The sequence below is a fragment of the Saccoglossus kowalevskii genome, chromosome 1 (assembly GCF_978046115.1).
Source record: "Saccoglossus kowalevskii chromosome 1, keSacKowa6.1, whole genome shotgun sequence".
In the NCBI taxonomy this organism is placed as follows: Eukaryota; Metazoa; Hemichordata; class Enteropneusta; family Harrimaniidae; genus Saccoglossus; species Saccoglossus kowalevskii.
In genome coordinates this window covers 34,513,429-34,537,619 of record NC_140641.1, presented here as the reverse complement: position 1 = coordinate 34,537,619, position 24,191 = coordinate 34,513,429, and the positions used below count along the sequence as shown (strand labels likewise).

The window sequence follows — 24,191 nt, the reverse complement described above, 5'->3', positions numbered from 1 at the left end:
ATTTTCAAACTCTTCACTCAAAGTATACCATAGTCATACGCTGATTTAACCTTCTTTGATTACCGATATGTTGAAAGTTATAAGTGCACTATATTTTCTAGGCGTATTCGTGATCGTCTAATTGAAAATGAACGGTTACAATTGGCAATGGAAATGAGTACTAAGTGTGGATTAGACATTGTAGCCGTGTGGTTAGCTTGGGGTATGGCACATCTGAAAGCTGGAGAATATCATCAGGCTAGAGACAAGTTTAGCAGATGTTTGAAAGTATGTAATACATGTAGCATATAAAATGTATGTGATCCATTTGATGTTTATTACAAGGATACCAATACTTAATTCCTTTGTTTAGCTTTGTTCTGATAACACACACATGAAATCTTAAGAAGAATGCAAATAATAAGCTATAAAGTCATTCACTTTATGAGGGGAAAATTGTTGGAAGCATGGAAAGGACTTGGCCAATTCAAAAACAAATTTCTGATTGACTTTTCTGAAAAAAAAGTTTATGTACAATGGACATACATGTAGTCAGTTGTTAAAAATGAAAATTAACACAATTCACATTATAGTGACAAAAAAATATATCACTCCCTCTCACATCTTTCAAACCCTTCTACAAATTTCCCATCCCTCCCCAAAAGGGGAAAAAAAGGCAACGGTACATGTTGATAAATAAAGATGACCTGATAATCAAACAAGAAATGATTTGCGATGATATGATATGAAAGAGAAACAGCATGAAAGTCAATCAAATTTAGTCAAATTAATTTTGATTTCATGCTTGACATATAACTGCTGTTGAGACAAGATAACACATATCCTATTCAACTGTTACATGTATTCTGTAGGTGCCAGCAGACAAAAACCTTATCGTCCCTTCTTCTCCATTACTGGTTGATATTATACATATATTGGAGCAGTCACCTAAATCAAACATCAGTGCTGTAAGTTTTCTTTATTAACACCATTCACCATATAATATAAATAGAATTGAATATTTATTTTAATATTTAGTGATTATGTTTTACTAAACCTAATGTATCTAACTCTAGTTTAATCTAGCTTGTCTGATTTATGGTTGGATTATCTCAAGTTTTAATCAACTCAGCAAGTTAGCAAAAACACTGGAGAACTAATTTAAAATCAGTTTTCACATTCAGTGATTATGGTGGATTTGAAAGTGGTTAATGTGTTTTATTTTGTCATACAGATGCAATCTCTCCTTGCACCATTAGCTTCAGCAAGAGAATTAATCAGTGATCCTACTAAAGTGAGTAGTAATTACCAAACGCTTCAGCGTAGTATTAAGAGTTTGTTTTCAGGGTGGGTGATACCAAGGTGGAAAATGGATGCACATATGGGGGTAATTCCCGGGATTGCAATAGAGAGGGTTCAGGCCGAAATACAATATATAGTGTTTATATTTATATAGTGATATTTCTCTGGTATTCTGCTGCTGTAACTAATGCAAGATTTGTTCCGAAATTCAGTATGTTGTGTGCATTCCAGGGTTATTCGTTTTTGCTGAAAACACCCCTATTTTTTAATGGCAGAGTCGAACTAGTTTCACCCCCAGTGGGAAATCTGAATTGAACATATTTTCCAAACCGGAGAAAGAGTATGTAACAGCCAATTTTAACAGCCTATCATGTGATTTTACTCAAAATGTCAACATGGAACGAGACTAGTCCATTTTACGCAGGAATAATTGGGAGTAGAATATGTGAGGGATAGTATCAACAGAGATGTGTATACTGAAATTAGTATCTATCCTTCTTTTGCATCTCTGACCATTTCTGTTTTAGTATACTTGTTTGAAAATGTTGAATTTGCATGTTTTTTTTTTACTGAAACTCCCCTATTGATTGAATCCCAGGTTTGAAGGAGAGTGTAACAGCACACCACGTGATTCATTTGAATACAATGGTGATACAATACGATAGGGAGCCGTTTGAACTCAATGGAATGTTTCGAATCAGTCATACCATGGTCATACGTAGTTTAAATTAGGTTAAAAGTTCCTCCACAGAATTGTGCATTGGCAAACATACTGTCCAACTGTGGTACTCCACTGAAGGGATGACTTTGCTGAGCTGCACGCTACAACTTCGCTTGTGATGTTGCTTGTTAGCCGTGGATTGAATGAATCTTGATTACTGGTTGAAATGTCGCTCATTTGGCGTTGGTAATCTTTATTTGGAACTGGGTAATGCCGCAACATCGTAAGCAGAAACCTCCTGGTACTTTGATGTTGATGGTCTATGATAAAACCCAGTCAACATACATCAAGTTCTCTCAATCGTAGTATTCCATGTGATGTACAACTAATTATTCACTGGCAAAGAACGAACCCGACTCAAGCGAATTGGCGGCAAAAGAAAATAAAAAGTTAGTTTAATTCTGTTGAATCTAAAATTACATTTCTGGCATACAGTGAAATACAGCATTAAAAGGCAAAAACAGAACTGTGTCAAAACGATAAAAAGCGCTCAAAAACAAGAACGAAACAAAACAAAGCGTGATACTAATACAAAATGATAGAAAAATGGGTGGGTGGGTGGGTGAAAATAACCCGAACACAAATGACTGGGCACGAACAGCGTGCGATGTAAACAGTGCATGTAAACAGAACGAAGCGAATTGGCTACAAGAAACATGCGCAGTGGAGCAATTAAACAAACAAACGAAGTTATGCAAATGAAAAGTATGCAAATGAATAATTAACAATTTTGAACTGCGTACAAAATACAACAATTATTCACTGGCAAAGAACGAACCCGACTCAAGCGAATTGGCGGCAAAAGAAAATAAAAAGTTAGTTTAATTCTGTTGAATCTAAAATTACATTTCTGGCATACAGTGAAATACAGCATTAAAAGGCCAAAAATGAAAGCCGCCAAAAGCAAATGTTCAAAGTGTCAGATCGACTTGGCCAGACTTGATAGCAGCGCGAATGCATGATGCCGTCCTGAGGCGACGACCGAATGAAGATTCCATGTAGAGCAGGTAAGCTTGTGAGCGCCAGTCGCCTTGCGCTTTAATTGCTTCAGGGTCGGCACCCGGCTGAAATGCGAAGGAGGCACCGCCGCGACGAAAGCTGTGACCGGAGTAGCTGTTTGGGTCCAGCCCTGTGGAGCTGAGCAATGATCGCAGATGTCGAACAAGAGACTGGTAGGTCAAAGGATGCAGTCTGCTGGTAGATGACGGCGCGAGGAACAGGGGAGCTTCTGAAGGTGCTGGCAACATGTCCACCATCTGCTTGTAGGCTGATACTGGGCAGAGGGCGGAGCCAGGGATAGCCAGGATGGGAATGTGCAGAACCCGTTCGCCGAACTGTATGGTCTTGGACCATGTGATACGAATGATCTAACCTGTGGTGTTGTATCCGACGCTGCCCCGCGAGAGATGAATGCGGGCGACATAAGCTGTATCTGAAGGGGGCACCAGGTTGGACTTACGCAGGAACGAAAAAAAAATGCGATGAGGAAAGCGGACCACAGCGTAGCGTGCAGCGCGCGTGTAAAGTCCAAGAGACGATGAATTCGAAGAAGGATATCCGGTGTGATAGACAACTTGCGGCGAGGCTGGTGCACTGTTATACGCTGTAATCCCCGGAGGACAAGGCGCAGTTCGAATGAGTCGAGTGAAGATGGGGTCTCGGTGACGAAAAGATGCAGCAGCTGAACACCGTTGAGGTAGTTGCGGATAGATGCCGTGCTTGAAAACGAGTGGGCGAGGAACTGTGTGTAGCGAATAATCGATCGTGTTGTGGCCGGAACTGGCTGGGTGCAAAAGAAACGGCAGAAGAGGAAAAAAGCACGCCATTGAGTTGTAATGTTGCGCGATGAACCAGAAGCAAAAGCTGAGTGGAGTGAGCGGGCTTCGCCAAAATCGTCAATATAATTGATCACCTCGTGCCCTCGGTTGCGTAGGATGTGACGCACTGCGTTGGTTGACCGTTCACACATTAAGGCCGCTGTGCATAACCCGAAAGGTGGTGAAACATCAAAGTAGTATTTCCCTTTCCAAGAATAGCCGAGAAGGTGGTAGTCTCTCGGATCCACGCGAAGTTGACGGTATGCCCTGCTGAGGTCTCGTTTATAAAGGAGGCAAACGGAACCAAGTGTACGGATGTGATCTAACGTGGAGTCAACTGTAGGATATCTGAGCTTGTAATCATCCCCGATGTAACTGTCCCCTGGGATGCCGTCGTTGACCGAGTAGCCTTCTGGAAAACTTAAGTCCACGACCACGCAACGGGAAGATGAGCCCTTCTTAGCCACGGTCGTTAATGGTGAGGTAATGAGCGGTGATACAATACGATAGGGAGCCGTTTGAACTCAATGGAATGTTTCGAATCAGTCATACCATGGTCATACGTAGTTTAAATTAGGTTAAAAGTTCCTCCACAGAATTGTGCATTGGCAAACATACTGTCCAACTGTGGTACTCCACTGAAGGGATGACTTTGCTGAGCTGCACGCTACAACTTCGCTTGTGATGTTGCTTGTTAGCCGTGGATTGAATGAATCTTGATTACTGGTTGAAATGTCGCTCATTTGGCGTTGGTAATCTTTATTTGGAACTGGGTAATGCCGCAACATCGTAAGCAGAAACCTCCTGGTACTTTGATGTTGATGGTCTATGATAAAACCCAGTCAACATACATCAAGTTCTCTCAATCGTAGTATTCCATGTGATGTACAACTAATATGCCAAAATGTTGCTGAACGATTTGAACTGGATAAAAATAGCAGACGAAAATTTGTTCACAAAATAAAAATACTTGGTTGCCAATGAAAACAAGCCGGTAGGCTGATTGGCGGTCCGCTCCGCTCAAAAAACAAGCAATATGTTTTCAGCTGTTGCCATGGTAGGACATGAACGTGAAGCTAGCGTCGGTTTATAACTAAAACCGGGCACCTTATACGAAGTTCGCAAAATAACATTCAGTCTTTAGAAGTCACTTTATTTTATTGCTAGGACGTATTCTGCCGTTAAATGTATTATTTCCAACTGTTTTGCGATAGTATTTTCTAGATTGCAGGCAGCATTTACATTTCATTCAAAGTTGCGTTTGGATTACGTTGATACAGTGTAACAATGTCGGCGCCGGTATTTAAAAAAACAGATTATGGCTGTAGCGGTCAGTCAGGATTGTTTTTCCAATTAGTGACGGTACGACCTGCCTGTCAAGTATGAACAAAATCAATCAAGCCAAAAAAAAAATCACAGAAGAGTTAAAAAGCTATTCCAGGTGAACAGTTACTGTTACTGTGGGGTCAACTTTCTCATTAATGAAAAAATATATAAAAAATTCAATTAGTAACTTTGTGCCTACACTCAAGCCAAGTACAAAGAGCTATGTCTGAGGTGTTGTATCCTAAATTTGTAGAAGATACATTTAGCGCAAAGCTATCCAAAAATCAGTTTTTTGACTGTTGCTATGGCGACGGTGGGCCACAATTTTTTCACAGATTTTTCCTAATAACTAGAGTTAAGGTGTGAATTACCTGCCAAGTTTGAGCGAAATCGGCCAAGCCAAAATAAATCACAGAAGAATTAATACGTGAAAACACTAGAAATCACACACACATGATTTTAAGGGCAATCCTAGTGGAGCTGATCACCAATACCATGTTCATTTGCATATTGACCGTGAAAATACCGAAAACATTATTGCATGGGTGATACGCAAATTAGCCAAAATAAGTGACTGCCTAGAAGTACGATTACTGTTGTTCAAATTTCATTTCAGTCGGCAATTATTTCATGTACCCCAATGGTAAAATATCATTCTTCTAAATATTGTTTATTTCTGCTATGTTTCGAAAACGCTACATCCCCAAAACATCCTTTCACCCGTGTATTCTTTTTGACTTCAGGAGAAATTGAAATAAACAACTTATATGACAACAAACTTAATTATTATTATTTCAGCCTCTAGTTCAGCACTGATTAAATAAACTACCTCGTTTTCATGCCAACTTGAAGTTATTCAATGCCTACATCAGTGACTTCAAAATATATGTTTCAATCCCAGGAATTTCACTCGCTATTAATTGCATGGGAGTGCCAGTCTTTCATGATTTTCTATAGTAATGTCAATTTCTTGTGATTACTCGGAACATGAAGCTGTAACCACAGACCCTCTAGGTGCTGTAACTAAATCCTGGTATAAACACCAGTTAGGCAGGCTTGAATTATGCATATAAAGCCAGCTGAGAGGTATATCCAATCCTATAGATTTCTCATTGTTTGGTAACTATTTGCTGCAAATGCAACAAAAATCAATATAAAAATATTACCCACACAGCATTCTACAGGTTACTTGTTTAGTGTATATACCGGTACTATCATCTCAGTAAACTATTAATTAGTCCCTGTCAGACGAATTTCAAAACAAGGACCTATGTTTTGGGTTCTGTCGTCGGTCATTTCTCGGACATGTCTGGACTGATTTTATTCAAAGTTATAATATATATACCAGGGTAAATAGCTAATTGACTTGTTACTGTGGGTTAAACCTGTATATACCAGGGTAAATAGCTAATTGACTTGTTACTGTGGGTCAAACCTGTATATACCAGGTTAAATAGCTGATTGACTTGTTCCCATGGGTCAAACCTGTGTATACCAAGGTAAATAGCTAATCTACTTGCTACTGTGGGTTAAACCTGTGTATAACAGGGTAAATAGCTAATTGACTTGTTACTGTGGGTTAAACCTGTATATACCAGGGTAAATAGCTAATTGACTTGTTACTGTGGGTCAAACCTGTATATACCAGGGTAAATAGCTAATTGACTTGTTCCCATGGGTCAAACCTGTATATACCAGGGTAAATAGCTAATTGACTTGTTACTGTGGGTTAAACCTGTATATACCAGGGTAAATAGCTAATTGACTTGTTACTGTGGGTTAAACCTGTATATACCAGGGTAAATAGCTAATTGACTTGTTACTGTGGGTTAAACCTGTATATACCAGGGTAAATAGCTAATTGACTTGTTCCCATGGGTCAAACCTGTATATACCAGGGTAAATAGCTAATTGACTTGTTCCCATGGGTCAAACCTGTATATACCAAGGTAAATAGCTAATTGACTTGTTACTGTGGGTTAAACCTGTATATACCAGGGTAAATAACTAATTGACTTGTTACTGTGGGTCAAACCTGTATATACCAGGGTAAATAGCTAATTGACTTGTTCCCGTGGGTCAAACCTGTGTATACCAGGGTAAATAGCTAATTGACTTGTTCCCATGGGTCAAACCTGTATATATATTTGCCTGCTTTCTCTGCTAATGTTTTCTTTGCTTCTATAAAATTTCCAGATGATGAGATTATTATCCCAAGATAAGTATAACTTGTCACACAGCTAATAATCGTATTTTTGTAATATAAGTATTCAGATGTTTTTAATGATTTATTCCTAAAAATTAAGATTTTTGTTTTAGATAAATTTATTTCTAGGTTCCATTCCTTTTGTGTAGATATGCCCCAAAGGTGTTTATTAATTATGTTTATATTATCATCGTCTTGCTCTTTCTTCATGAAGTAAATGTGAATAAAAATAGCCATATTCTTTTCATTGTAGTATATCATGGATTACAGTGTATCTGAAATTGTGTGTGTGTGTAGGGAACAGTATAGAGGGGAGTTTACATGCCAATGTGATAATTGCAATGAGTGGTTTCATCCCCGGTGTGAGAATACCTGCAAATATGATATGGAGCAATCACGGGTTTATTTTTGCCCAGTGAGTACAGAAGGTGAGTCTGCTTGTGAATAATTAAGTACCGGTAATAATAATTTCGCAATATACAATTAGTGAAGAACAACAAAACTTTGGCCTTCGCAAGCTATAGCTATAGCAAATAGTGTTGTTTATATAATCTATAACAAAATATAATTTTCTCATGCATGTCTTGTAAACACAGAACATCTGAAGTTGAAAGTAATCTTCAAATTGAAGTACTGGGGGTATTCAAGCAATTAAAATGTTATTATTATTTGTATATTGAATAAAATTGTTTGGTTTTAACTACTATTAATCTAGTATCTTTTATGTATACATATTGTATATTAATTATGATTTTATTTAGAATTGAATGCCTTGATTAATGCATGTGTACCCCTGACAATTTTTTTAAGGTCGTCGTAACATCCCAAAATACATACAAGGACATCTTGTCCACAAACATGACTTTGCTTGCTTGGAACCAGGGGAACAGTTGAATGATGTTGTTGTGAATGTATGTTTAAAGTAAGTACAATACTCCCTGAAAATATTATACAGAACTCTGAATATGAAACTATTATAGTGTGTATTCATTAATAATGAAACAAATATTTACAAAAATAGTTGATTTTTAAAGTTAAATGATACTTTTTTTCTGTACATTGTATCAATACATGGGTACAAGATGTCATGTTAGCAATTTTTAAGATTTACTTGTAATACATTTGTAATAATGATACCTTTATGTTGAATCTCGCCATTTTTTTTATTATTAGTTTCTGTTTGACAATGAATTATTTGTTTTATTTCAGGAGTGTTGCAAGCCAGTTGGAGCAAGTATCAGTATGTGTGCTTGATACTTTCTTTTACAAGAAACTTTCTGTTCTTGTTAAAAGACATCCAACTAGATAAAATGACCTGAAGAGGTAAGATATAGCTTATACATAAGGCAAGACTTTTTTTAATCCTTGTTTCTCAAGTTTTTATAAGGCAATTTTTTTTTGAGGAGGGCATGACAAACGTTAAATTGTATTCAACGCATTATTTTCAGCTGATATTTATTAAAACTGCAAATTTGAGGACACTACCTTCACCATATTATTCAACACAAGAGGGCGCTTGACTTGTACAATGGGTCTATTAGCCACTTTAGTCCAGAACTGACAATACAATTACAAAAAGTTGCAATTGCTGTATTTGCTGTATCAAATTTGGTCATTACACATATGTGAACTTTCAAAAATTTAACGGGGACTGTGTCATTTTCAATGACTTGTTTTATATAGTTTCTGATTATAGACAAAGCCTATTCACTGTAGTACACTTTTCACATATAGTCAAAACAAACCATATCCATTCTTTATAGCGTTCATTTGTTCAAGATGACATGAAATGACTTTTACTATTATAGTGAATGGAGAAGACTTTTAAAATGGTCTGACAATAAAAGTATATCGGCATTTAAATATATGTGTATACCAGTACATCTTCAAGGGTTGAAAGCAAAGTGGTGAGTATTATCACCACGGTAGACTGACTCCCAATTATAAAGTAAAAACATTATTTACTAAAATAAGTGATTTTCATAAAATGCTCGCCATGGCTCAGAAACATTGTTTAGTGTTAATGATTAAATGGTATGCACATAATTATTCCAATATATTAAATTTTACATAGTGGTTCTCATGATTGGACATTACAAAAAAAGTGAATTAGATAAAACAAAAAAAAAAGGTTGGTCTCATTGTGGTCTAGATCTGCTGTTCTATCCCGTAACCTTGTGTTTTTGAATTGCATTGATCCAGATGTGTGTTCATAATTTCATTTGTCAAAATGGCCTCTGGTCTATTGATTGCACTTCACTATGAATTTGTTTTTTGATTGAACCCATACATATGCATGCCATTTGAAACCGCTTGTTTACAATTGGCAAGTGCCTGTCTGTTTCTATAAAACTGTTAAAGATGAATGCATGTACCTTAATTATCCTTACTGGTATTATTTTTATAATTTTTTTCTATTACTACGTTTTGTATTAGTGGCCACTGGATGCTTTCTATTATTTGTTTAATTGGTGGACCAATCAGTGAGTAAGTATGTCTAAACTATATTAAGAACATGCCAAAATTATGATCTTTTGATAAAAAATGTTCAAGTTTATATTATATGTTAACAAGTTATATTATATATTAACGAAAACAAAAATTAGTTGTTGGGATGGGAATAGATTGTATTCTACGCATTTGCATAAGCAAAATGTGAAGTGTATTTCTATCATCCAAACAAAAAATATCCTAACAAAAATAGAAATAAAATTGAGCCAATATAGTTATTGTACATGGTTCTACATACTGAGTATATAGTTGCTTATTGGTTTCAATTTTTCATACTGAATTTGTCTTTGTATTTTCTCAACTTTCAGAGCACGGATACTTTTTTTTGATTCAAATGCTAACTGTCTGAATAACAGTCACATTTGAAACTTTGGTGCAGTAAGTTTACATTTGAGTTGTACTATATTATAAACTTTGTAATATTGTTGATATCAAATTCTAAATATCGAAACATGGTATGCAATTCCCTATAGTTGTACTAGACATCATTATTCAATAATAGTAATTTATTGTTCAAAACTGTTCTTAACTTTAAAATGTGAGAATTTTTGAAGATTATTTGCAGAGCTTGAACCTTGTATTTAGCATGTTTTATTCTGAAACGTAACTAATTTCACTGCCCAAATTTCTAAAAATCTGTTGGACTTAGTGAAATTGTAAAGAAAGTTATGATGCATGGGCATGAAGGTATTCAGATAGGGCATATAGAGACAATTACTTCTATGCCCCCCATGAATACCAAACCCTGCATTATAGTATTAGATTTAAACTTTGTAGGTAGATGCATGTGTGTATGCACTAAAAACAAGTCTCATAAAACACTTAATACTTTATCTGGAACATATGAATGTTCACTGATTTCATGATCTTATCAAAAATGGCTAATAGGCCATTTACAGATATTTTAGGGTTCATTTGTTTCAAACCTGGTTTGGTGAAAATTGACGTTTGAATATTAAATAGTAAATGTATGTTACTCTTGGAATATTGTGTCGCACGCAGTTATCTGACATGAACAATTTTACATTTCTTTATGATGTGTTCTAAGTTAGTTTGTAAATTCAGACATTGTTTTGATAACCACGAGTTGAACCCTGAGAGACCAGATCGGTTTCTGTAGCAACTGTGACGTTATCTCCAAACGTTCGATACATTGTTTCCCATCCCATTGCGTTCTCAGGATACTTTATCTGCTTACTGCCAAAATTCACACCAAAGTTCTGTCTCGTGTTAGTCACGTGTCATTCCTAATATGGAATGACAGTGTTACGTTTTGTTTGTATGCGCCAATCATTAGCGTTGTTTTATTATTTTACAGGACCTGATTATATTGAGGTATAAATACATGAACAATTAATCATAATCCAGTTTTCTGATTCAAATAAAACTCAGTTGCATACTGTGTATATCAATTTTATTTTTCATCATTTTCTCAAAAATTACCATACATTTCACAATAAAATTCATGCACATTTTAACGTCTGAAATTGCTATTACAAGGGCCATGCATGGATTTTTTTTTTTAATATTCAAATTTTTATTTCACTCTTTTTATGTTATTCACAATTAAATCTTGTATTGTCATCATTCTAGGTATACAATATCTGAGGAGGAAATAAAAAGACGAACTGGATCCCCAGAGAACTTGTCTGCATACAGTCTGAACTGTATGTTGAAAAAAAGAAAAGACAATATAAAAAACTTAAAGAAAGAACTTTCAGAATTGGAAATTGTCACAAACAGCCAATCATCTCTTGTGACAAGTATTACAAAACTTTGTGAAGGTATAGTTTGAAAAATATGATCCTAGATGTTTGTTGAGGTCACAGAGCATTTACTGTACAGGGCCAAGTAATAATGGTCAATTTCTATTCTTGAAATACATCCAACTTCCTGTATAGTATTGGTGGTTGAATGTTTAATTTGATATACATGGCAGATAATTGTTGCAGTTGCACATTAATTGAATTTTACTTGATGTGCTATTATCTGAGAGAACATTCATACAGTCACACTATTGCTGGCCTGGTGGTCAACAATAAAAAATTACTATTAAAAATGTACCAGTTACAAATATGGCATTACACAAATCTTTATTATACTTTTATTAATCAAAAATACCAACATTATTAGACAATTATAACTTGATCAATAATGTTTTGTAATAGTTTGTAATTATTCATTATAATGTTTGTTAATTTTGAACAGATCTGTATTATTATTAATTATTATAGATATGACATCCAAACCAACATACTTTACCCATCTGTAAAACACCATACAGATGAATGAAAATGTTGTACAGTGCGAAAGTTCTTCTTTGCTAGTTCGACTGTTATAGCTCATTAAATTATTACTACAAGCATGGGAAAGATGTATAATAATAAGGTTATCATGAGAATACCGCAAAGTATGCACTCAGGCAGTACAGTAATGCATCATATTCATCTACATGATATTATATTTATGCTAATTTGCTATGCTTTAATTTTATTACCTTTAGGAGAAGTGGGTGATTTGTGTAAGGATTTACATACCATCTGCTTCTCAGAAATTTCATTTGAAGAGGCTGCAAGACCATTTGACCAAAAAACCAAGCCAGAGGACCAGATGGCAAAAATAAATACATTCTTGTATAAAGTAATAAAATATTTTGTACAATTGTACCAATATCAGTGTGTAATATGAAGCCACATGCATTGACCCATTATTTGCCAAACATTACCCCCTGGTATGTAATGATACATACTGTAAGCTGCTGTACTTTTGTGAGAGACCAATTTTCACTATTTAGTGAAAATCTTGATATTTTTTAGTAATAAAGGTTCTCTAGGGTCTTTGGATATTGTGTACATGTACCTGTCAGATTTTTTTATTTAAGTTATTAGTCCTTATTTATACATAATCCGCACATTATAATCTCACCTCTGTGTTGTAATTCATGCTTGCAGTTCAAGTGTCATATCTCTGTTCTGCTCTTACCGATCACTTTTAAATTTTACACATACAACAAGAATCATATCATACACAAGCTCATGCACTTGTTTCATGGTTCAATTTAGGATGACCATATTTAGTACTAAAAATTCATCAAAATCATTTCTGCCATCCCAGTAGATCTCAGTCGTACTAAATAGAAGAATGAATCGCACAAATAAACTTTGAATCATGTTGTCAAATGAGTGACTTGTTTTATTTGAATTCACAGGGAGGTTCTAAAAGATATCTCCTATGGTTTAAATGATTGTTGTGAACGTGCAAATTTGGCATCCCATGGCATGGCAGGACAGACCATGACAATTGTTTTTAATGTCCTGAAAGCCATTGCAGAAAAGAAGCGAAACTTGTGTGCTTCTGCATTGGTGAGTATATGAAAACTAAGATTGAAGTGTAATTATAATGAGTGTTGTTATGAGTACTATATACTAATAATTAAAAATATGTATTTTTAAAGTTGCATTCCAACTTTGCAAAAAATGTTAAATGCTATATATGAATTCCTATAAGTGATATTTGAAGGAACGAAAGTGCACTTATAACGAGAAATCTGGCCAAAAATGCGAATAATCAAACTTTCCTGGTCACTGCCGAACCGTTCCGATCATTTTCGGAGACCATCATTCCACAATCAAATGTTAGAACACTATTTCTAGTTCAACATTGTACGCTGCTTTCTACTCTAAATACTATTCACACGGCGTATTTGACTTGCCAGACGACATAAAACATTTACCAAATATTTTGTTCAGTATTATTCACCTGATAGTTCACCCCCAAATGTGTACTTATTAAAGTGGTGAACGCAAATTGTCTGAATATTTATTAGCGGCAGTCGGGGATTTGAGATGAACTGCCTTCACCCTATTGGTCAGATTTGGATTGGAGTGGGCCATGCGGAAAGCACGCCGATGTTTGTTCGTTGGTCTTCGGCTAATAATTCAGGTGACCCACCTAAAATAAAGTTTCAAGGTCGTTTTCTTGTTATTCGCGCACTTTTGTAGCTTCGAATATCTCTCATAGTAATCCATATATATTATTTTAAATATTTACAAAATAGGAATGTAACTTCAGGTTTAAATATCTAAGCATCTTTTAAAGGGCATGTGTGACATCTTATACATTTTAATGTTGTATTTGAACTGTCAACTTCTGATAAATTTATTGCCCATTCCTAAATTCTTTTTAAGCCTTTTTAATTTTGGGTAATTACCTGAAAAGAACAATCTAAATAAGTTGCTTTTTCAAATATACAAAAGTTTATTGAATCTGATTATCAAAATGAAAATGCAGTCAAACATTCATCAAAAATCTCACATGCATGTTTAACATTTCCCTGTACATAAATTCAATTAAATAAATTGCCTTCAATTTACTGGTAAGAATACTTAATTTTATTGTATTTGTATGCAGTATTTATTTGTGAACATGTATTACCTCCTCTGGTATTTTCTATGTTATAAATAATATCTTTAAATTGTATTTATTAATTTTTCGAAGAAATGAAACCAGATCTCATTCAATCTGAACAAGAAGGGGTTGATGCGCAGTAAAGCGAAAGAAAGACAACTCTCTGTCGTTGTCCGTGTCAACTTTTTACTTTTTTTGACTTCTTGAAAACTACAAACTACCTTGGGTAGACCTCTCTTAGATTTGTTCAGTTCTTTAATTGAAATGTTAACAGTAGAACTATCTCAGCCGAGTGGCTGCTTGTTTTATCATTAATTCGAATATAACTGACTGGTAGTTCTCAAATTTGCTAAATTCTTGTACTTGAACAGTTTTCATTGGATAAATAAAGTAATTTCATGCATATTGGGTGATAGTTATATTTTTTGGCAGTGCTATTATAATTGAACATTCTGCACTTTCAGTAATTTTGGCATGCAAATAATGCATACCGGGGTAGAACCTATTGGTAGACCACTATGTCTACATCAGTACGTTACAGAAAATTGAGATTGATTACTGGTAAAACCACACAGATACTGCATTGTCAACTTTTTATTATTCTAGAACATTGTGGGGATACCCACAATCTATTTGGGAACGTCTACGGTCGATTCAGAAATATCACTCAGTCACGAGAATTTGTTAACCATTTGATAGTTTTATTTCATACACCAAGAGATAACAAGATGGTGGCACAACAGCAAGAGTGATAGATTGTAACAATCAAAATATTTGAGTGGTAAACCATGGGATTGGCTGAATGCTATAACATTGTAGCTAAAGGTAACAATGACGTAATCATATAAATTTCTACATAAAGTAAGACATGTGTAGGTTCCAGCGATAAACATTTTTTACACATCTTATAAAATTCAAAAGTAAACAATTTACAATTTTACTGGGAATCCAGTGTGAAGTGAAAGAAACACTGAAATTGCATACTGTTACTACCATGATGTCCGGACAAAGTCTGGCAGAGACCAAATAAAACATTGATTTTATCTGTTCTTGTATGGCACAATTCGAACTTTGTTTGTTTTAACTACATAATCTCTATCACTATCACGAGGGGTATTTCTAATGGGTCGTTTAGAGTGTAAATCGGAAATTTCATATTTGTGGTCCACAGAGAGTATTTTACAACTTTTTTCAATTTGTCTCCTATATGGATGCAGAGATTTTATGAGTTTTGTTCTTGTTTTTATTTTGTATGTTAGGAATGCTTCATTTTTAACACTTCTCAAAGCATTTCTCAATCCATCACTTTCCACAAAGTCGTCACTCTCACTCCACTCATATAATTCTCTAATGAGCTCTTTAGAAGATTGGTTAGAAATAGATTCCTCTGACACAATGATCGAACACTGGTCATTTTTAGAATCACTAGATTCAACAGAAGCATCAATATTGGTATCCGTACAGACATACTTCCATGCAAGCACACACAAACAGGTTTCACCATAACTGCTGGCTATGCAGGAACAACGGCTATGCTTAACATCAACAACAGAAATTAAATCACTGTCGTAGACTGTAAATTGCTCAGATTCATTTTTAAAAGCGCCCTTTTCAATTATACTTTTACCAATTTGGTAACGCAAACTAGAAATATCTATACCATTTTTGACTGCCAGTATTTTCACAAACAAAATGTGCTTACACACATCTCCTTTACAAAATGACCAGCAGTTGCACGTGTGTCTAATCAGGTCTACAGTGTACTCCAGTCCTTTTGTTTTCTCAGATGGTACAGACCAAATACCATTTGATATTTTCTTCACATGGCTCTCAATACCACTTTTGAGCAGGTGTTGAGCAGAAACTTCATGACCTCTCTTGTCAGATGGTAATCTACCTGCCTCTTTTAAACCTTGCAAATAACTGAAAAAAAACATGTTTAAACAGTTAGTAAAAATGAAGGTTGATTGCATTAGTAATGACCTGTGTGCAAACTTAATGTTCTAATGAATCAATGAGTATTGTATTTTTTTAATCTACTTATCAAAAACATCAAGTTTTTAGCTATTAACATCTTGAAAACCATTGCAGCATCGTAAAATGTTAAGTATTAACGGCATCATTGCTCACCTGTAGTATACATCAACCTTGGCTGAAAAAAGGTCATCAATCCTTCGATTGGCCATACCTTTCAGAAATTGATACTTCAGTGAATAAAAAAACCTATCAGAAACTTAAAGGATAAACATAGATTAACTATTACAACCTTTCCCATTAAAAATTTAGATATTGTATAAGACACAAGGATGAATACAAACTGGACTATATTGATCACACTAATATTTATATGACTAGGGATATAAATTGAATAAATGATGGGACATGTATTAATATTTGAATAATAACACTTTGTTTAACAACTTTTTAATTATGTTCTAGTCTCAAGGTTATTTACAGAGTAGTATTATAACATTAATTGTATAAAAGATGCTAAAGAGTATAAAAAATACCTTTGGCAGGAAAATTATTTATACCATCAGACCTTCATTTTTGCAATTATTGCTATTGTAGCCGAATTTTCAATCTTGAAAATCAGATGTGCTCGTCCCACCAAAATCAAATTTGATTGATATTTTATAGTAATTCATAAGTGTGTTAATGTTCAGATAAAAATTGTTTGATTTTTTGTACCCATGAGAAGGAGCCATTTTTATAGATACCCAATTAGATGGGTTGAAATTTTTTTTACTGAGCTTTATCTGAAATAATACTTGTTCTAATTCAATGTACCTGCTCTGTCTACACGTTAAAGGAAGGAATCACTAGGCATTACATTTATGTTTTAAAGTTATCCATTACTTTTCTGCAATATTGATGGTATTGTGTCCTGCATGAAACATTTTACGCCCAAATTGACACCACATTATGGCAACGGAAATCCACTGGTCACGCAAGTAGTTAGAGATACAAGTATTTCCTACTTTATTATCAATTTCCTCTGTAACAACCTTGGATGTCTCGTCAAACTGTTCCTTCTGTTATAAATACAAATTAATTATAAAATATCAATAAAAGAAAATTTGTCGAATAAATATATAATCATACAAAATATTAAATGGAATTGTGCCTGAAAGATATAGGTAGCCAATTGTGTAATATTTCAGTATAACATTGGCAAGTCAAGATGCTTCAACTAATATCAATTCTCCATTTTTGCACAGGGCTATTACAACTTGGCTTGCTCAATTACAGAAATTGCATGTATTATCTATGACCAGAATCAGCTATTCACTATATTCACTTACAGTTAAACAGTCCCTCATTTTATACATGGCTTCCATCACCAAGTTTCCTTTAGCAGTGTTACACTGGCCTGACAGACCACCATCTCTCTTCACTAACCACCTGTGTACTGCCTGCATTATAAGGTAAGTTATTTGTACATTTTAACATTTACTAAATGAATTGCTGTTTAATTTATTTGCAGTGTTGCACACAATGCTTGTCTGAACCACTGGTTAGATTTCAACAAAACTTGGTACATACAGTAGGTATTTCGGGACTATGCATTGACCTGATCAGTTTTGGGTTAAAATCTGTGCATATTTTCATTCAATAGTTTAAAAAGTTCACATTCACTAAAATTCAAAACTTCAACACTCACTAAACCAATAAATGTCCAACATTAGAAAATGTGCAAATTATAAATCTACATATGAACAACCAAAAACTGTGAAGATTTTTAATAATATCAATTTAAAAAATGTGGGAATTACAATCTGCATGTTAAAAAAAATTAAGGTCGCTGCAAAATCTACATAGAAACAAACGACTGAGTGTATGACTTATGGAAATAAACTCACTGCCATTACAATGGGTCACATCACCAAGAGTGGTATGAATTAAGAAACACTAGCATTTGTAATAAATTAATCTACCGGTAGTAAAACAATGCTTTTACCTGCAGCACATGAAACCAGCATAATAAAATATCTGAGTTTGGAAAGGTACAGCGCAGTGCTGAAATTTCAGTGATATCTTTATCGACCATTATGACCCTAAAAAAAATAGACCATTAATATTCTTTACAAATTGTATTAATTGATAACTGTACAAATTAATTGAGCCAAAAAGGCATCATATGAGCATGTGTGTCTGGAAGAGTTTGATTATGCACAAAATTTCTCTGTCTGCCACCTAAAGAATCAAACTAGCAAAATATGCTCCTGATATGGTTATTTAAAGCCTAGAGATGTTAAACGACACAGTACAATAGTAGCCAATCATATCAGTTTCAGATTGGATCTTTGCTTCTGATAAGAAACTATTATTGTTGGGGTAGCTTAAATACTAATACATGAGCATATATTACCATATTTTCTTGAAAGATTGGTAGCTGTTAGATTATCAACAGTTGCCTTGCCTGTGTTTTCGTACCAAAGATACAGAAACACGAGTGCCTATGGTACTCACGTTTCATACCATTGGTTAACAAGCAGAGAAATGGTACTCTGGCAGAAACTTATTTAATTTTGTAGGCAAGACAACTGTCAACAAGTCTAAATTGTTGTGGTTTGATGATGAATTTTCTTCAGTATAGTTTGTTCAAAAAAATATGAAGATGCTTATAACAGGTTTAATCTGTTTCACAGTGTCACTTTGTGCTAATGCTAAATATTAAATAAACTATATTTTATAATAAAGATAAATAAAAGAAAACTCAGAAAGAACTCCTGTGTACAGAAGGTATTTGAGGCATAAAGTACAAATAAAGTGCCGTAAAATCTGTATTAGAAGCCACATCCCTAATAAAAGTCGCACACATTCTCTTTGAATAATTGGGAACAAACATTCACCATTTCTCATATGTGTAGATGCTTTAATATAAGTTGTATCCCCTTTGTTGCATTGTACCTTTTTAATAGAAGCCGCGGTTTCTAATACAGATTTTACAGTATTTACTATATTAGAAGCATATCTTCAATACACCTGAAGCAAAATTTGTGTGCTTCAAACATGAGTCTAATATGTAATTCACAAATCATTTAGCAGGCCTCTGATATTGCTGAAATTGAATTACCAGTAAGTGATTATTATACCCTTCAAATTAAAAAAAATAAAGAAGCTTAGTAACACTGAATTAGCTTATAGGTATTGTAAAGGGACTATTAAATCTAATAAATAAGAAAAATAACACCATGCTGTTTGTACCTGTTATTCTAGAGTACTTACCTAGGATACACAGAATCACATGAATCTCGTATTTTACTAAAACATCGTTCTAAAACTTCTTTAGTTTCTTTACTAATTATCACATAGGCTACTGGTACACCATGTCCAGCATTATTATGAACCATGACACAGTAAAATGCATAACCGTAGGCTGTTACACCTCGGTATGTTGCATCTATAAAGACCATTGTATTTCCAAATAGTTGGTACTGTTCTTTCTGAAATGCACTCATATATACAATCTCCAATGGTTGGTCAGTTTGTCTCGATAATGGTTGATAGTGTACTATATTTTCTTTCAAGTCACTTTTAATTAATTTGTCTACACTTAATGCATCATTTTTGTTGAACCTTAACTCGTTAAGCACTTTACTCCTTAAGTAATTAATATCTGCAGGGGTAGGATAATATTGTCGATATCTCATGTCTTTATGACCTCTGCTTTTTGACCAATTGTTACATTTAACCAGTATTTCACTGCACTGCAAATTCTGCATTGTCCAGATCCTTATTAACTCTAGCAAATCAGGACATATTCTATTGGTACAATACTTCTCTTTATTCAATGGATTGTGACCAACATGCTCTTTCTTTAGCCGAATCACACAATAATGGTCATTTGCATTTTTGGCAAATGTGAATGACACATATGAACTACATGAGTTGGCCCTGGTTTTGGAAGGACATCCTTTGGATTTTCCAGTTGGGTTATTACATCTTTCACACTTGTATAATATCTGATGGCTACTTGCCTTTCTTAGATTAGTGTACCGACCTATGGCTTCATCGGCAAGGTGATTCAAATGTTTGTTTATAAAATCTTCTTGGGATTCACCATCAAGAAGTACTATTTTACGTTCAATCCCATCTCGTTCTTTCCTCAACCGACCTTCAATAGCTGTTAAAACATCAAGATTCATATCTGAAAATAATCCAAGAAGAAACATCAGCAGCAGACTTACATCACTGGCCATCAGACTTGCATCATAGTGGCAGATAACTATAATATAAGAACAGAGTAGATTATGCTGCCCTAGGGTCAGATAACTACAATATAATTAGAGGGTAAGAAATGTTGCCCTAGGGGCAGATAACTGCAATATAATTACAGAGTAAAATATTCTGCCTAGGGGCAGATAACTACAATATAAAATATTCTGCCCTAGGGGCAGATAACTACAATATAATTAGAGGGTAAGAAATGCTGCCCTAGGGGCAGATAACTGCAATATAATTACAGAGTAAAATATTCTGCCTAGGGGCAGATAACTACAATATAAAATATTCTGCCCTAGGGGCAGATAACTATAATATAAGAACAGAGTAGATTATGCTGCCCTAGGGTCAGATAACTACAATATAATTAGAGGGTAAGAAATGCTGCCCTAGGGGCAGATAACTGCAATATAATTACAGAGTAATATATTCTGCCTAGGGGCAGATAACTACAATATAAAATATTCTGCCCTAGGGGCAGATAACTACAATATAATTAGAGGGTAAGAAATGCTGACCTAGGGGCAGATAACTACAATATAATTACAGAGTAAAATATTCTGCCCTAGGGGCAGATAACTACAATATAATTAGAGGGTAAGAAATGCTGTCCTAGGGGCAGATAACTGCAATATAATTAGAGAGTAAAATATCCTGCCCCAGGGGCAGATAACTACAATATAATTAGAGGGTAAGAAATGCTGCCCTAGGGGCAGAGAACTACAATATAATTACAGAGTAAAATATTCTGCCCTAGGGGCAGATAACTACAATATAATTAGAGGGTAAGAAATGCTGTCCTAGGGGCAGATAACTACAATATAATTAGAGAGTAGAATATTCTGCCCTAGGGGCAGATAACTACAATATAATTAGAGGGTAAGAAATGCTGCCCCAGGGGCAGATAACTGCAATAAAATTAGAGAGTAAAATATCCTGCCCCAGGGGCAGATAACTACAATATAATTAAAGAGTAGAATATTCTGCCCTAGGGGCAGATAACTACAATATAATTACAGAGTAAAATATTCTGCCCTAGGGGCAGATAACTATAATATAAGAACAGGGTAGAATATTCTGCCCTAGGGGCAGATAACTACAATATAATTACTGAGTAAAATATTCTGCCCTAGGGGCAGATAACTATAATATAAGAACAGGGTAGAATATTCTGCCCTAGGGGCAGATAACTACAATATAATTACAGAGTAAAATATTCGGCCCTAGGGGCAGATAACTATAATATAAGAACAGAGTAGAATATCCTGCCCCAGGGGCAGATAACTACAATATAATTAGAGGGCAAGAAATGCTGCCCTAGTGGCAGATAACTACAATATAATTAGAGGGTAAGAAGCGTCAAACGTCAATACAAGGAATCAGTATCCACGCAATGCGTCTGCATCGCATAAGTATTTGTTGTAGACATGGTCAGCTGGTTGCTGCAGTTTAGCAGCTCTTATTGGCCGCTTAAGCTATTTTGATATTACGTTGCGGCCATAGAGCTGCAGATCGCGTCCATTGAGAACCGCACAGTTCGCCGCCCCGGGATCCCGGGGCGCACGCTATTTTTGATGTTATCGAACGATTTCAATGAAATTTAAAACGAATAAAAGTTATCCTTGCAAACACAAACATCTTAGGTATCTACTGACCGAAAATGAAGGACTATTTCTTCTTGAAAAGTATATATTTCTGTGTATAATTAGACCGAACGTAATTTACTCGATTGAACGACGGATTTCAAGATGACCTCTGTCATGTGACCGGATCACATGACAATGACGAAGCATGCGCAGTTGACATTTTAACTGAAAATTGAGAATGGCAGGTTCTTGCATTCATTGTGGAGATGAGTTCCAGAAGAAAGTTAAAGGGTATCGCAGGCAATCCATTGCATCTAGACTTAAAACCTCAGAAACTGTTGACAATGCATTAGTGAATGTTCTAAAGCTGAAACTCATTACCCCGTTGGCTTGTTGTCTCTTTCCGCATAATATTGAGGAGCATTGGTGGTAAAATATACATCATACTTTTGCCATACCCTGTTAGTAATATGGCCAATGTGTGTATATTATTTAAAATACAAGTAGTACCTTCTACTTGTTGAGCTTTTAGGTAAAATTTAAAAATATCTTTCAGATTCTGGTCAAAAGATTCAACAATTTTGTCCTGGGGATTGTCCCAGGGTCAACTTCGCGATGTTGTTCCTGGGTCAACTTCGACAACCACCAATCAGCGTATGCCTTACATTTATTAAGCATTTACCATGATACGTCATTGTTTTCTGCGCTCCTCTCACCAGCAGACGCCGCCACAACGCAGTCACCATTATTCACTCCGCTAGCCTGCCTGCCTGTTTCTTCGCCATCTTGTTATTTAACGAAGGTTAGTAATTATATGTTCAATAGTTGTGGCACCATGTTTACGTGTAGCATTACTCGTTAATTACCACCCCCATCGCTACGATCCATAGGATTTTCACGTTCCCCCGGCCGAAGGGAATTAGGTGGCGAATATGAATATACTACATCCTTATGAAACCCCTCTCGGTTGCCGCCCGACTTTTTTCTTGTTCGACGATACTGACCGGCGACTGACAACATAAACAAGTGAAAGACGGATCCAAATATAAAAGAAAACGAAAAAATCAGCTGTCAGTCATAACGACCACATGTTCGTTGGTTAACGTTATTCCATTCATTGACATATTCTGAAAATTTTGTTGACTCAGGGATTAAACATCTTGATTTATATCAATAATCATGGGTCAACATCATACTTTATATTAAACTAACTAATGCATTGTTGTTCCTGGGACAACTTTAATTCATTTTTGTTCCTGGTGTAACACACCGTTCACAAAGCCTCACAGATCATTGATTCAGTGGGACAAATGTGTACGGGAAAGATAAATTTTGGGGCTCGGCACAGGAAAGATACATGTGGTTCATCGATATAGTCACCAAGACCGGAAGCAGGGGCAACAAAACCAGGCGGCACACACAGGCACTTTAACTCCACAATCTTTAATGTAATCTACTTCAGTAAAATAAACAAAGGTACAATAATTAGCATATGCATATAAATATGTGAGATAGGATATCCTGAAAATATATCAAGGAAAGAAAGAAAACCTAACCTTAGCTAATTAGTGTTTGAGTTTAAATGTGCTAATTGGCCCCTCAATGAATAATAAAATCAGCTAATTTGTCCCTAACAAAGCCAATGTTATCAACAATAAATGAACAATAACCATCAACCAATCAAAAAACACAAGTGTACATAAGTAACAAACACATGAATATGTCAACAGTTCAGCATCGATGTTCACATCAGGTCACAGTTCACTCACAGTCAGCTTCTGTGTGCAGTTCCTGAGGCTTGACAAAATCCACCGTTGGGGGCGCTGCACGACGAAATAGGGCGTGGCCTGGGTGTGTCCGCAGATTATTCAGGCACAGCGTTGAGGGCACTGTTCAACAACAATGTTATCAAAAGTTCATTCGTAGAAATTCTGAACAATAGTCATAATCAATCGTCATAATTCAGAAATAGTTCTCTGTACAGTGGGACACAACTTGACTATCAATCCCAGCTCGAAGTACAAGTGTTATTCAGCAGACAGTTTGAAAGTAGAAAGTTGAGAGGTAGAATTACTGTACCCTATATTAGCTTAGTTACAGCTGCTATC

The 24,191-nt window shown here is 35.2% G+C and overlaps 3 protein-coding genes across 3 annotated transcripts; 2 read left to right on the top strand and 1 right to left on the bottom strand.

Annotated features, from left to right (window-relative positions):
• Nucleotides 1–155: 155 nt before the first annotated feature.
• LOC146750854 (uncharacterized) lies at nt 156–14,665 on the top strand. The gene is made up of 11 exons (XM_085500930.1): nt 156–267; nt 852–947; nt 1,214–1,273; nt 7,605–7,779; nt 8,162–8,273; nt 8,561–8,674; nt 9,160–9,258; nt 9,788–9,838; nt 10,171–10,240; nt 11,456–11,646; nt 12,366–14,665. The coding sequence occupies exons 1-6, from the start codon at nt 205–207 to the stop codon at nt 8,658–8,660; spliced, it is 606 nt and encodes a 201-aa protein (XP_085357056.1). The 5' UTR covers nt 156–204; the 3' UTR covers nt 8,661–8,674; nt 9,160–9,258; nt 9,788–9,838; nt 10,171–10,240; nt 11,456–11,646; nt 12,366–14,665.
• Nucleotides 9,348–13,236, top strand: LOC146750855 (transcription factor AP-2-alpha-like). Its single transcript, XM_085497623.1, has 4 exons — nt 9,348–9,385; nt 11,456–11,646; nt 12,366–12,495; nt 13,071–13,236. The coding sequence occupies exons 1-4, from the start codon at nt 9,348–9,350 to the stop codon at nt 13,234–13,236; spliced, it is 525 nt and encodes a 174-aa protein (XP_085353749.1).
• Nucleotides 14,666–14,949: 284 nt separating the features above from the next.
• Nucleotides 14,950–22,248, bottom strand: LOC102808709 (uncharacterized). The gene is made up of 7 exons (XM_085500929.1): nt 22,153–22,248; nt 19,502–20,423; nt 18,231–18,327; nt 17,575–17,685; nt 17,129–17,304; nt 16,400–16,492; nt 14,950–16,192 (listed from the first exon to the last, which is right to left on the bottom strand). Exons 2-7 carry the CDS (start codon nt 20,419–20,421, stop codon nt 15,310–15,312), a joined length of 2,280 nt encoding a protein of 759 aa, XP_085357055.1. The 5' UTR covers nt 20,422–20,423; nt 22,153–22,248; the 3' UTR covers nt 14,950–15,309.
• Nucleotides 22,249–24,191: the final 1,943 nt, after the last annotated feature.